General features: G+C 43.6%; 1 protein-coding gene across 1 annotated transcript in view; it reads left to right on the top strand.

The window, feature by feature from the left end:
* Positions 1-14,908, top strand: part of b4galt2 (UDP-Gal:betaGlcNAc beta 1,4- galactosyltransferase, polypeptide 2) — a 138,600-nt gene that overhangs the window by 2,815 nt on the left and 120,877 nt on the right. Inside the window, exon 3 of the mRNA XM_068603189.1 lies at positions 13,582-14,509. Within this exon, the coding sequence (XP_068459290.1) occupies positions 14,104-14,509 (406 nt within the window). The 5' untranslated portion in view covers positions 13,582-14,103. The remainder of the gene's footprint in view (positions 1-13,581; positions 14,510-14,908) is intronic.

Raw genomic sequence — 14,908 nt, 5'->3', positions numbered from 1 at the left:
CGCCTGATCCACCTGGCAGAGATATTCTGTCAAACTTTGAACTCACCGCGAGCTCGTGTAGGAATGTCCTCCGGGCTCCGATCACATTGTGAAAGTAAAAAAAGAACAAAGTTCAAAGTGGAGGCTTATCACACAGGAGCTTTTTCATGAACATGAATCTGCTCTACTGTGCCGTTCCGTGAGCTCTGACCGAGGGTTTTTATATCTCCACGATAAGAAGAAATAACTTTGGACGACCTGTAAACGCGCTTCCTTTCAGCCAAAACGCCGTCTCCTGTGTGCCGCGGCTTGCCTGTTATTCCACTGTTGCGACTGAGCGTTTGGATCAGCTCGGTGTAAATACCATGATCGGCTCCTCCACGGTCACTAGCGCCGGGCTCAGTCCTGCGCAGCGTGCTTCCATTTAGGTCATGGAGCCCAAACCAAAGCGCATGTGTTCATCCCCACACCTTGCCGGTCGTAGCAGGTTGACGTTGTCATGTGAACCGACCCTTACTAACCACGGGAGGCAGTTAGGACACGGGCATGTGTGTGTGTGTGCGTATGTGTGATTGTATTTGGTGCCTTTTGTGTTGTGCATTTGATCACTTTTTCTTTTCTTTTGACTGAAGTAAAGGTCGAACTATCCGTTATTTCCCACAGGGGTTCCTGTGTCCTGGGGCAAAGGCTGCGTTTGTTTGACCCCTTCGCCCTAAGTGGACCTTCTCGCTTGCCGTATTCTGTATTTTTTTTACAACATCGCTTTCCATAAAGGTTGCTCTGTCCTCCTGTTGTACCGCCCAGAACGAAGGCAAAAACGTCAACATTCAACGCACCCGTGCGTCTGAGAAATGAACAGCGAATGTTGTACGAGCTATTTCTTTAATATTAGTATTTCATTATTTTATTCACAATTAATATTGTTTAATTAGATGTTTGCTTGTTTGGGTTTAATTTCTTTTGTAGTTTAATCATGTTTGGTGGTTGTCTAGGTATACTTAGTTTTTTGGTTTGTTTGTTTGTTTGTTTATTAATTGGATAACACTGTGGGCACCTCTGGTTATATATAGGAATAAGAAAGGCACAGGACCAGCATGCACCTGGGTGGGCCAATGCAGGAGAGGCAGCAATTGGAGTTCTTTTGTTCTTTTGTTTGTTTGCTTGTTTTGGGAAATAAATTATGAGAAACATGAAATCCAGTTTGGACAAAGCATTATTTTTGCCGGCGTGAGCCACAAACCCACGGCGCCTCCATGGCCCTTTGATTTATGTTAGCGTTTGATTTATCAGACAACTGGCCACGACACCTGTACTTGGCAACTGGTTCAAACTATTCCAATATCGATTTATGCGGAAAATGTCTATTACACAAATATGCTAATTGAATGTTACGCAAGCAGACGTCGGCAACGACATCGGTCTGACTGCTTTCTATTGGAACGTGAGCAGCATGCGGTTTTTAGCTTAATCTTCGTCAGACTCCCCGTTTCTAATTATTCCTGTTTCTCATTTTGAAAGAGGCGACCTCGAGCGGAGTTAAGACGCAGATCGTGAACCCCGTTCCTGGGTTTGAATCCGGCTTTGCTCCATCGCTCCGTTTCTCTTTCCGTCATCACAATTTCATAAAGAGCACCAAATGCGTGCCATCCGCATGTGGAGCAGTGCTATTTAAAGAATTAGGTGGGAACACTTTTTGGGGAAACGGGAGACGAGCCGTGAAGACAACACTCCAGGACGGCGCTGTTCCTCACTAAATAGTCCCGCAGGTGACCCCGCTGTAAAAAGACGGGGTCGTTTGGGGGTAGAGAGCTAAAGACGAGCCCGATACTTAGTTAAAATGTTCTTCTCGCCACTGTTTTCATTACAGGCCATATTAAAATCCACAATATTCAAATTATAAAGCAAAGAAGCTTTCTCTCAGTCTCACCATTTTCGTTTTATCGTCAGTTAACTCCTCAGTCTACTTTTCTCTCCAACATAGCTGCAGATACTGGGATGTGTGTGCTTTCCTTTCTCACTTTGATGATTACTCCTTTTTCAAACTGCAGCTTTTCACCAAATGGCATAAAACAAAATAAAAAAAGAACTCAGGTTGATTAAACCGATAGCCATTGGAAGCGTAATTGGACAGTACTGGCACTAAGCCTAATGTACCACTGATGTTTTAAGCCAAAAAAAGACACTCATTTAAATAAAATGTCTTTAAAACCCCTCACCAAATCCTCATCGCACTCCCTCTCTCCCCGCAATCCTTCTCTAGTGAAGCCTTCCTTCCGCTGAAGCACTTCATTTATTTCTTTGCGCCGTTGCCAAAAGAGCAGCTGGATCAGAGAGAGGGGGAGAGAGACACAGAGAAAGAGGAGAAAGAGAGAGAGAGTTCGTGATGTTTCCACTGTAGTTTGTGGATTGAAGCTACACACGGGAGTTTCTGGTATTTGCATAACAGGAGTGCAGCCTGCATGCTGAGAAACAGCGGACGCAACGCTGGAGGAGAATTCCTTGAAAGGCTTTCAGCCTCCTTGATATTAATTGTTGGCATCAAATACCTCTCCGTTCTGCGCCGTGGCATTGATCATTTGTCAATTTTGGCAAAACATACATACAAAAGAGAGTAAGACCTTTTTTTTAAAAAAACAAAAAACAAAGCAGGCTACACTTGTTCTTGGATGAGAGGGAGCAGAAAGAAGAGCAAAGAGGCAATGTGATATCAGACTTTAGAAAAAGTCCAGCCTCCTTCAGATCAGAGACGACTGAGAGGCAATTTAATATCCGAATGGGCCGAGCTGAGTAGAAGGCTGGAGTTCTGTTCTGATTAGCTCTGCTTTCACTCTCTCCTCCCCACACTCGGCTCTTTTCCTTGTTTTCTGCTTGGCTCTTGTCTTTAGGTGATGTCTTTGTTGCATGAGTAAAACGTCTGGACCACAGGCTTCATTCTGTTGTATTCAGGTAGCCCTGCTGGCTGTTCCCTCGAGCATTATTCCTATAGCAAAGACTGAATAGTATTCACTTTTGTGAGCGTTTATGCATATGTATGATCCATCAGCTGTAGTTTTATATAACTGTGATTTTGAAGTTAAAGCGTAGCAGTGTACGTGGCAGCTTCCGTTGTGAGAAACATACAAGACCAACCATACAGGCGGTAATGTTTTAGCCTCGCTAGCAGCAGGACGGCAATGCCAGTCGGTCCACTGACGATATGCCTGACTTTTCCTACGATGAAATTATGAGGTTGAAACGTACTAGTACTCCCCTCATCTCCTCATTTGAGGAAAGTTTTATGAAAAAATATACTTCAAATTTGAGAATGATGGTAGTAGAAAATTATGTTTTCAGGGCTCCTCTCTCTCTCTCTCTCTCTCTCTCTCTCTCTCTCTCTCTCTCTCTCTCTCTCTCTCTCTCTCTCTCTCTCTTACTATACCCATGAGAAGCAAGCAGGCTGAGAAACTAAACTAAGATGTTCTGTTATGATCTCCTCCGCTTCTTTTCTGTACTACGGACAGCTTCTGCTTCTGAAACACCATTGTTATCAAACAATATTGTTGAAAGTACAAGTTTTTAGAAAAAACACTGACACAATTCAAGTTTTTTTATACTTCACCAGACGAAAAGTTGCACGCACCCTCACTACCACGGCATATGCCCGTAGTCTGACTTTAAACTGAAATGTCACGCTCCTAAAATGACTTCTATGGGAAAGGATCACAAATGTGTCATCTTCAAGGCTTGAAAAAATTAACAAAACAAACAGTCATAATCAGCATTGTTGTTTGAGGTGTCCTGTTTAACAGTTTTTACGAACGCGAGACAGACAACAGCTTGGAGTTTTATGGCCGAACTCATGGATGTTAACTAGCTACGGATGATTAAATTTGCTGGCGACAGTTTACATTGCAGCTGGCGAAATCAACATCCAGAGGCAAAAACTCTCACCTCTTTTGGCTTGTCGAGACGGCAGGATACGGTTATTTAATACAATTGTGATATGAAAATTGCCCTCTTTTAAATTGAGATTTCCGATAGAAAGATAAATAGATAGCTAGCTTAAAAGAAAACTGTATTATTTGCCTTTCTCCCGGTTCCTATGGTACAAAAAAAAATACAGGTCTATTGAATTTGCATCAACAAACAGATGTCAAAGCGGCACAAGCACAGTACAAATCATCAAGCCCTGTCAGTATAAAACCGGCTCAATGTAAGCACGGCGTCGTCTCAATGCTACCTTCAGGCAGGACAGACAGACCCATGATTTAGGTGTGCAACTCTGACAGCAGTGCATCATGTAATCGACACTTTGGCCTCGAGCTATCAGACCCACCTCAAAGGTTTAAATCAAAGGTTATCACGAGATAACTGTCTGCTGCAGGCTCCTGCTTTGGCCTTTCTTCTGGGGCTCTGCTGAAGCAGATTAACATGATTAAAAATAAAAAAAAAATGTTTTATCTGACTTTTAGGTGTTCACCTGTCTCGCATCAGCACACTGTGTTCTTGTGAGAATTCAACTTTGTACAATCCAGCAGATAAACAATGAAATGTAAAATGGAGCGTGACGCTAGCAGCTATTAGCTCTTGTGCAGTGCAGAAGGACATGGTTGGGTAGGACTTTACAAATAGTGGTTGTATGGAGTTTTGATCAATCTATTGGGTATTTTTGAGATGCATTGAAACAAAATTGTATCGTAAAAGGGGACAAAAGTCACAACATTGTTTTTTTTCCAGATTTTTCCATTTAACATGACGTATATGCTAAGTGACTGCAGCTTCTGTGTCTGTTGAAAATGACACATATGGGATGAAGTTATCAGTCACTACTTATAATTCATTGCAAAATAACCTGGCCTCCAAAAACTGGAGAATGGATATCACAGACATGACGTCAAGCAGAGTGATGAAATTAAAATAAAATGGCAGTTCAGACAGATTTTCAGGCTCATGATGACCTTTTCATCTTTGAAGCACTGCTGTAATCAAGACTTGTCATGTTGTCAATACGTGAAACCACTGTGGACAGTTGTCTTATTTATTGACAGTAAACTTCTGTTCTATAGTAATTGATGTTAAATGCCACACATAAACATAGCACCGGTGTCTTCTCTCTCACTGTTACATATCACTGCAGCCCTATCAATATTATGCATTCCCTTTTCTTTGTGCGTTTCCCCACTGAATACCACTGACATTTTGTGTAAAGACGAGTCCAGTCTGTTAGTGAACACTGAGCGGTCAGCGCTGTGGTGGAGTGACTGATTCATTCGTGACGCACCATCACGCGTCTCCACAACGTCGAGAATGAGGCTCGCTCAGATTATTATTAGGATTTTTGTGTGTCTGATATGTTTAAAAGGTCTAAACAGACAAACAGATATATATATATATATAACATAAGAGGAGTTAATTTCCTCAACCCCTGCACAGGATGCTGTGTCGTTACCATCGTGCCCTGTGACCTGACCCAGATCCTTCTTAATGACAGTGTGTTGTGTGCTGTAGTGTTTCTATTCGTCTTGTCTTTCTCTACATTTTTATGATATCACTCAGTCGGGGGGAATAACTCTTCAGGCCTGACCCGGCTACACTGCGGTTTTCTGCGAAAATTGATTCGGCGTGTTGAAAAAAAAACTGTTTTTTCACCTTTTTTTTTTTTGAAGACTTACGATTAACCGCAATACCTCTGACTACATTTTTAAACCGTGAATACAGATAAATAAGTCAAAAAGGCTTAATGTTATGAGACAAGTGACCTCTTGGTGCACAATGAACGGAGACCGAGCTACTTTTCCTAATGCATTAGTCGACAGTGTTGAAGGATGACTTCTGTTCGTCCCACTGTGCACCGGTCGGTTTGTGGGAGATGAACTTGCCCACAGCACAATGTGCTGGAGCCAAGAGAGAGCTCCGAGGCTCCACACTATCAAGTGTAGCATGGCTAATGCATTTTTGATAAGACCGGGAGGGCTGGGTTCGTAGGTTAAAAAGCAAGAGGCCCGGGGCTCAAGAGACAGACACAGAGAGAGAGGAGAAGGGGAAAAGAGAGGAGCAGCATAGAGAGAGAGAGAGAGAGCGCTGCTCCGGCTGTGATCTTCATCCAGCTAAAATAATTGCATTTACACCAAGACTGCCCATAATTCCAAGTCTTTTTTTAGTTTCTAGCTACTTTGGGAAAGTGAAATATGAAGAGATATTACATTCACATCAACACCTGCAATAACAGTTTGACAACAACTAATTATCCCTTTTTAAGTATCCAAAATTCACTCTTTTAGCTCCGTTTTGGTCTCCACTAACTCCCGAGGGATGTCTCAAGCTGCTTCACGCTCCACTATGTTCACTAACTAGTTGCTGACTGTGTCTGTCTGCAGTCTGGTGCTGGGAAGGTTGTGCACAGTGTTGTGGCCGAGTAAAACGCTGTGAGAGCAGCGAGACCGTCCGAGAACGGTTTGACACGGTTGGAAAGTCAGTACGTGACCTTTTTGACCTTTTAAACACCCACATCTTGTTCAGTCCAAGTGGAAGGTTGTGCCAAATTTGAAATAATCGATATCGCGTTCAAGAGAACGGAAGTACAGAAGTACGCTTCACGCCGATACACAACGCTCTCGACGTCGCAAAGGCATAAACAGTTGCAAACAAGTGTTTGTTTATGGTTTTCTATAAGTTCGTCTCGTGACACCTTTCACATACAAGCAGTGATATGATCCACCTGAAATGAATAATTCAAGCTGCATTACTATCTGAAGAGAGATAATACGAGTGGTCAGCAGTAAGTAGCTGTCAGAGCTGTAGAGACAGTAAATCTCCACACAAGGATGAAAGTGGGAGTGTTATCTGTTGTTTTCCACATCAGTTGGTAAAGATGAGTATATAAAATAAACAAAACAAGGCTCGTAGCCTGAGGGCTCCACTGGGAACATATGCTAAAGTTCTGCTAAAGAAACACACTGAGATGGAGAACGTGTGCGTGTGCGTGCGCGCGGCATCTCTCAGTGCTGCTGGGAAAGAACGGCCTTCTGCTCATGCATTAAACCTTATTACAAATGATCAATGGTGATGTTACTAAAAGGAACATCAAGGCCTTTGTTCAGTCTCATTGTCTTAGATTATTTGACGAGCTCTCTGATACTAAACAGATAGAAATACATTATGCGGAGGAGTCGACCTCGGGCCATACAACTGTATTACTTAACGTTCAAGCAACCCATCTTCAATGCAACTCTCAGCAGTTCAAGATTGATGTTTCTTTTTTTTCGCCCATTTTTTTTTCTTCTTTTGCATCTGCACTTGATTCGCAGCTTTCTGTCGATCATAATGCTCCAGCCCACGTCCTTTCATCCCTCCTGGATTCTCCTGCCGTGTGCTTCGGCACTGTGACCGCGGTTAAAACCACGTGTGGCCTTGTTTGTGCGCCCTTGAGCATGACACTGATTTCCTAACGGCTCCAGGGTCGTTGCTCATTACCTGACCCTGAAGCCAGACTGAAGCCTCCTTGCAGAAATCTTTCAAAAGGTCATTTTATCACATGTAGGTAGTTCTGTGTTGGATGGTCGATGTGTTGCTGTGGAGCCCGTGACGTGTTATGTTACCTGGCTGAGACTCACCTGGTCGGTCAGAGCTGAGAGAGCAGGTGGAGATTGTGAAGAGAAGTGAAGAAACGGCGGCGGGATGTGTTGGAAGACGCGAAAAACCACAAGTGTTTTTCATTATGATTCTGCAACATCAGACCTCTCTGGAATCCACTGCAGTCAAAAATAATCATTTGATAGCTTTTGAATAAAGATGCAAATCCATCCACACTGTTTTAAAAGTTTCATAAATGAAAGAAAATGAAACTAAAGAACAATAAAGATCCATGGTTGCTGGTGCATTTCCTTTTACATAACTAGCCTCATGCATCTATGGTGCACTGCAGGCTGCAGAACTGCCAGCAGCAACAGATAAAGTATGTCACTGTATCCCGGCAATAGATAATGTTGCTGATTGCATACGATCTGTTGTCGACCTGAAGCCATTAGTATGTTGACTGTAAACGAATCGGCAGCAATTTAGATAATCAATTACATGATAAAAAAAACTTCAGAAAGAATACAAATAACATGTTCCAGAGCATTTCTGAATTTGCCAAATGTTGGTCATTTCTTCTCGATAACAAGAACACCCGGATTATAGACACACGTATTCATGAAACTCACGATAGAAAGAGTTTAAGTGTACATCTCCCACACGCGCGTTCTGCCCATTCCTCTCGTGTTTCTGTGAAGCAACGAGAATGTGAAGAACGGCTGCACTTCTGAATATTTGACAAGTGAGGTTACATGTTAGGAATGAGAGGTGGCACCGCACTGACACACAGTGTGAGTGGGAGAAATGAATTAAACAATCTTTGAATTTGCACTCGCACAGTCACACATCAGCATTCACTGAATCTGCGCTCCGCTGTGGACTTAATGGGCTGAAGGTGGGCAACTTGTGACGATAACATTGCCTAAACGTCCCCCAGGTTTGCTTTTGAACCCTTTTGGCCCCGCACAAAAGTCTCTCCACTTAGAGCTATACGCTTCAAACGGAACCATCCAATGGAAGAGGCTGTTCATTGCTGTACATGTGGGCATTGTGATTTCTAAAAGGATAAATTCATTCATGTGACTGTGTGTGAAAAGACTCTGCTGCTCGACATCGCCACGTATTGAGTCGTCCCTCCGCGTTAAAAGCCCTCAGCTCAGCCGCGGACCATCTCTTCTTCCAGCATATGCTTGCTCTCGACTCGATGAATTATGTACCCTCACAAATTACCAGTCTGGCCACCCGTCTGGCAACCAATTAAAATTTTAAGATACAGATGTTGTAGACGTTCTGCAAGCTTTAGCCGGCACTCCATCTGAATGCACTTTTTGATACGCGTGTGTTAAGTCCGAAAGTGAGGCATCCGTTCCATTCATGTGACGAGAGCAGGAATTATTAAACGAGTGCAGTGTCTTAAAGAGATCCTTTTTAAAGCCTGCAAATATTCCCGCGCACGCTGACGCGTGTCAGCCTCTGTGCGGCAAACTTAACGCCTGGATTTGAGTGACTTGCTTTGTGACAGATTGGTGGGCTGCACACTTTAACGTAATTGTATCGAAACCTCGATGCGGCCTACTCATAATATCTGTTAAAGGAAAAATCTGTGTCAAAATACCGTTTTATTATTAAACATTGTCGCGCCGCTTGATGCGCTGCCTACACATTATGTTCCACAGACTTGAGGAAAGGACTTAAAGGAGTCCAGCGAAAAATCCCACTATGTTTTTCAATAGAAATGAGAACAATGAAAAGAAAGAAGACAATCACTCCCTCCAATGTCGCAAATCATTCATATCCTTGTAGTTAATCTGACATCTGTGTATCCTCGGTAGCGTTTCAGTGCTACAAGGCCGTAAAAATCCACTTCTGACAGGAATTTATCTTCTGTGTCATTCAGGTCTGTGAGGGTCACAAAGCCTGAAACCACAGTACTATAACTAAGCCCTGCGGTGTTATTAAAATGTAAATTTCAGGGCTGCACATTAAAGGATGAACTTGGCAAAAAAAAGTTAACATTCAGAAGAGTTTTTATTATGTTCAGAGTGAGAAAATAAGCAAGTTTTCCTCTCCATACAAAATGAAGACAAACTAACATTTAACATTTCGATTTAGCATTTTTACATTAGCTTTTCAAATATGCCAACATAAAGTTTGGAAAAGTTTGGAAGACACTGATCGAGATTAAAGTTCAATGCGCACTTCTTCACCCTCTGGCTTTGAGAGATCTCAAACATTAGTTTTCATGGCTGTATTTATTTGCACTTGATTTTCTTAACCATGAAAAGAACATTTCAGCCTGGAGTGGATAAAAGTGGTTTCATCAAGTAAAGCATGTTTTCTGCTTTCCTTATGCCTTCAATATGCCCCAATAGTTACAATATTTCCCTCCACTGACTGACGCGTCCTGAACATACTGTTTATTTCCTGATGACAAATACGGTGCGGTGCAAAGAGAACGTTTTTGGAAACGTACAAGCCCCGTGCCTCCTGTCACAGCTGATGGCAACCAACCTGAAGAGGTGTTAAGAGTTTCCCCTGGTGGCGCATTTCAAAATATAAATTCAGAAATGCGAGGAAAAAAAGTGGTTTTTGCAGGTGAAGCGAGGAGAGAAAAATAATCCCAGAATGTTTCCTACAAGTCTGGCTCGCAGATCCATCACAATATTTCCTCTCTGACTGTGTGTTGGTGTCTTTTGCATGGATGTTTTTCTGTTGTGGTAAATGTAGCACTGTACACACGGAAAGCCAAAAGGTTGCGTTTGGACAGCATTTGAGTGTCTCATAACGGCACCGGTCCATATTTAAATGACGAGTTCAAAGAGCTGCGAGCTCGTCAAGAGCCGAGGAGTGGGACGATCAGAGCCACGCGTCGGGAAAAAAGAAAAATACATTAACATAGAAATATATTCTAACATGAAATAGAAATGGCAGTGTGTTAAGTTTCATGTTTATTTTTTTCCTCTCTCTTACCGAGTTGACAGTTGACCCTGAATATTTCATAATTATCTTTAAAGCTTAGGTGAAAAAACAACTTTAATTCAGCTTGAAACAGTTTCCCTTTTTCCATTTGCACCAAGGGGCTGCACGGTGGTGTAGTGGCCGGCACTGACGCCTCACAGCAAGAGGGTCTGTGGTTCGGATCCCGGGCGGGGCGGGGTTCGGATACTGGTCTGGCAGGTCCTTCTGTGTGGAGTTTGCATGTTCTCCCCGTGGCAGCGTGGGTTCTCTCCGGGTTCTCCGGCTTCCTCCCACAGTCCAAAGACATGCTGCATAGGTTAATTGGACTCTAAATTGCCCATAGGTGTGAATGTGAATGGTTGTCTGTCTCTATGTTTGCCCTGTGATGAACTGGCGACCTGTCCAGGGTGTACCCTGCCTTCGCCCTTTGACAGCTGGGATCGGCTCCAGCGACCCTAATGAGGATAAGCGGTTAAGATAATGGATGGATGGATTTTGTAGCTGTTTTTATATATATATATATATATATATATTGAATGAATGCAAACCTTCGGTGAGGTATAAGCAGCCACCTCTTGATCCCACTCGCTCAGTTTGACCATGTCGTCTTTCACAGTTTTAGAATTATAATTAATCCACAAGCCATTGAACAATGCGTTAGCGCGGTTGTTAGCCTCCGTGACGAAGGCTGCCCTTCCTGCTGCTTCACATACAGAGATTAGTGTGCCGTCTGCTCTCGCTGGTAGAGAGAACTCCAAACTCCTGAAGTTGTACTTTTTTTTTAGCCACATTTGCCTCCCGCTCTCTTTCATTTCAGCTCTCTTTTTCCTTCATCAGTTGTCACCCGGTCGTTGTTCTGCTCATGTAGAAACTGCCCCGTGAAACTGAATGCAGATGAGAAAGGGCGGCTGTATTCGCCTTCACGTATTTTCACGACAATTCAAATGTGTGTATTCATCGGCGGACGTGATACATGAGGGGGACTGTCATTAAAGGGAGTTAAGGGGATCCTTTAAATCCGCTTGTTACACAATGGGTCTCCTCTCGTCTCCTTGGTCCTTGACTTACAAGCTTCAAAGACTTCACAGACTCATTCCTGACTTTGTTGGTGACTTTCACACATGTAGTTGAAAGTGAGTTCTGAGTTCTACACAATCCCAGAGAGAGGAAAGGAAATAAAGAGACACAGGAACAAGACAAGAGATTTCCTCTGCGCCGCTTTATTGTATTTCTTGTGGTCCGCTGACCTTTTTCAAGACAAAAAAAAAAACAACAACAAAAAAAATCCAGAGTTAGTACTTGTTGACTTGAGACAAGTCAGTTGAACGAAATGTCAGCAAATAAGCAGGCAGAGGTGCAGAGGGATTTAGTCCTCATAGGCTTCGTTTTCCTACCTCGCATGAGAGAAAAAGCACCGGCGTGTGTTGTGTCTACTAAGTCGCGTGCAGCTGGTCATCCGGAGCGAAACAGGATCTCCATCCCAGATTTCCCACTTCTTTTACTCGGCTGCTGATATTTTTTGGTTCAACACCTGTTGGACTCCGAGGGGGCAACCCCTTTTGTCCCTGAGCTCTGTAGTCGAAGCAGAAAATGGGTGCAAGGCTCCTCTATCTGTCTGACTGATTATCCGTCCGACTGCCTCGCTACATGTCATGAATTCAACCCCGATGCATTAAACGCCAGCCGGTTTAGTCACCGAGGAGCAACACGGCCGGGAAATAAATCCTGACCGGCACAAGCATCACGGTGCGGCCGGCGTTCCACGTTCCCGTGAACAGAAATCCATCTCATTAACCATCAAGTTGCACGCACAGTCTCTAACACTAGACTTCTCTTACATCTCTTCATCGTTATTGATAACCCTTATTGTAAGAAAACCTTTGTACCTTTGACTTTAACAGATACGTCCTTCAACCAAATTTCCCCCCCAACAAATCCTACAATCTGGAAACAACCATGAACACCACCCACATAGCAAGGCATCTGTTTTGTTGCACTTGGATTCAAGCGCACACTGGTCTGCACCTTCTTAAAGTTAGAATTCAACTTTTGATTTTAGTGTGTAATCACAGAATATGTAAAGGGAGCTATGAATCAGACTATTAATGCCAGCTTTTGACTTCCTAGCTGATGGAATAGCCCATTTCATTTCCACAAATGCAAACGATTTTGTCAATATCTCAAATTTGCCACGTTTTAAGGATTTTCCCAGGTGATATCTGTGCAGTTGAGTACCAGTGTACAAGCACTGAGCTGATACGAGCATTCACTCTCCATCCTTTCATGCGATCCAGTTTATCCATTCCGTCTCTTTCTTACTCTCGACCTCTGTTGGTTTTTCCTGCGAAAGTCTGGTGTCGGTCAGTGTTTTTATCGTCTACTCCAACCTCATCTTCTTATTATCTCTCATTGATTTGAAAAGCCATAAAGCTACAATAAGCATTGCCTGTGGGATTGCTCTAAGTGCCCCCTGTTTCTCTCCTCGGCTCATATGTTCACTGGATTGTGTATTCCCTCTTGCCGTCTCTTTCCATCGTAAATGCTTTTTAAACCACTTGACTGGAAAATTGACTGTGCGCGTCAATTCGGTTGAAAAGCCTCAGTCAGAGCTTTTTGTTTATCCTCGCTTTAGATGCTTTGGTCGTTGGTTCTGTTTCTGTCAAATGTGTATTTCTTTTTCTACTGTCGAATGTTTTTAACTGTTCTGCAACCGGGCATGTCGAAGAAGAACAAAGACACTGAATACTCATAAAATGCCAGAGGAAGACCAGCGATGGTCTTCCTCTGGCATTTTATGAGTTGGGTTGGATTCTTTACAGCAACGTAAGTCACTGTTTCCAGTGAAAATGTACAGCTAGGAGTAACCCTTTATCGTACAAGTAACCATATATGGTCATTTTCCTCTCAAGGTATTGTCCTGTAAAAGGTAAAGGTACTTCACCTTTATTGGTTCAAGCAAGAGGTCAACACATTGACAGCACACCGCCATTCTTCGACTCACACATTTGATAAATGAATGTAGTTAAATTGTATTCAATGTTATTCAATTGCTTCCTCCCAATTCATTCTTTGTCTTTTACTTTCTTTTAGGTGCCTGAGACTTTCATGGACGTCCAGAAAATCGATTGATTGGAAGCTTTAAGCGTCAGTCATCGGACTAATTGGTCGTCGTTGGAATAATTGGACTGGCTTTTCACGTTTGGACACCACATGGCTGCAGCAGCAACTTGACACTGGGACGAACCCGACATATGATCACATGTCTATATCAGTGAAGATTTATCTGAAATCGGGGCCTTATGTCTTAGATTATACTGAATCCATCACCAGTACTTATTGGTTCTATCTACAGTTAAACCAGTTTGTGATTGAGTTCCTGGATTATCTCCCTTAGGGATTGAGGCTGATTACAACATTTTAGCACTTTTGTCATGCTGGGAATCTGGAGACGCACCAGAAACAAGCTGGCAACTCAGACTTTAGGTGTAGCCGACTGTGTAGCCTCCCCATGCTCATTAATGACCCCATGACCCTTTCAGAAGTCAGATAGTCCGGTATCAGCTCACCACATGTCCTTACCAGATATCTAATAGCAGCCATCAGGATGAGCGCATGTCTGTAGCCGCGCCGCGCCAGCGTTGTCGAGGCTGGCGGTCATCTTCCTCGGCCATGACCCGGCTGATGTTGGGCCGGACCCTGGAGCGCATCTGTAAAGGCGTCCTGCTGCTCTGCCTGCTCCACTTCCTCATCATGATGATCCTGTACTTCGACGTGTACTCGCAGCGCTTCGACCTCTTCAGCCGCTTCAACAACGGCCGTAACGGGTCCAGGAATAACGTCAGCGGAGCGGCAGGGAGCGGCCACCATTACTACTATTACAACCTCTCCAGGCCCAACGCAACGTTGGCCAGCTACCTGGCCACGGGGGAGCAGCTGGTGCCGAGCGCGCAGCCCGAGACCAATCAGACGCCTTCTCCCAAGCCGCTGCCGCCGTGCCCCGAGAGCCCGCCCGGCCTCGGTGAGTAATCCCGTCACAGTGGTACTCCTTCACTTTCCATTTGCGAGCGCTATTAAGAATGAGTCACGTATCAAATTAATTCAATGTCTAAAATGTTTTTGCTACATTGTGAAAAGTGAGTTTTTACAATGCAAATGGGGCTCTTTAAAAAAAACACACAAAAAAAACAAGGTAACGCAGATGAAAGCTACACTAGCCCTCTTGAGTCACCACAGTCACATAAACTGGGATGAGTTCAGAATAGGTTCATCTGATGAGATTTACTGAGGACTTCAGGTGATTCTCCATTTTAGGAGTTGACGATTTGTTTTTGCTCCGGCTATCTCGTGGACAATTTGACCGCCGCGTCAATGAGAGTGACAGACTGACTGAAAGATCCGCTCTCGCGGGTGGTGTTTG

This window comes from Clinocottus analis, unplaced genomic scaffold (genome assembly GCF_023055335.1).
Source record: "Clinocottus analis isolate CAN_PGR_092001 unplaced genomic scaffold, fCliAna1.0.p SCAF_11, whole genome shotgun sequence".
NCBI lineage: Eukaryota > Metazoa > Chordata > Actinopteri > Perciformes > Cottidae > Clinocottus > Clinocottus analis.
This window is presented reverse-complemented; position numbering and strand designations above follow the sequence as displayed.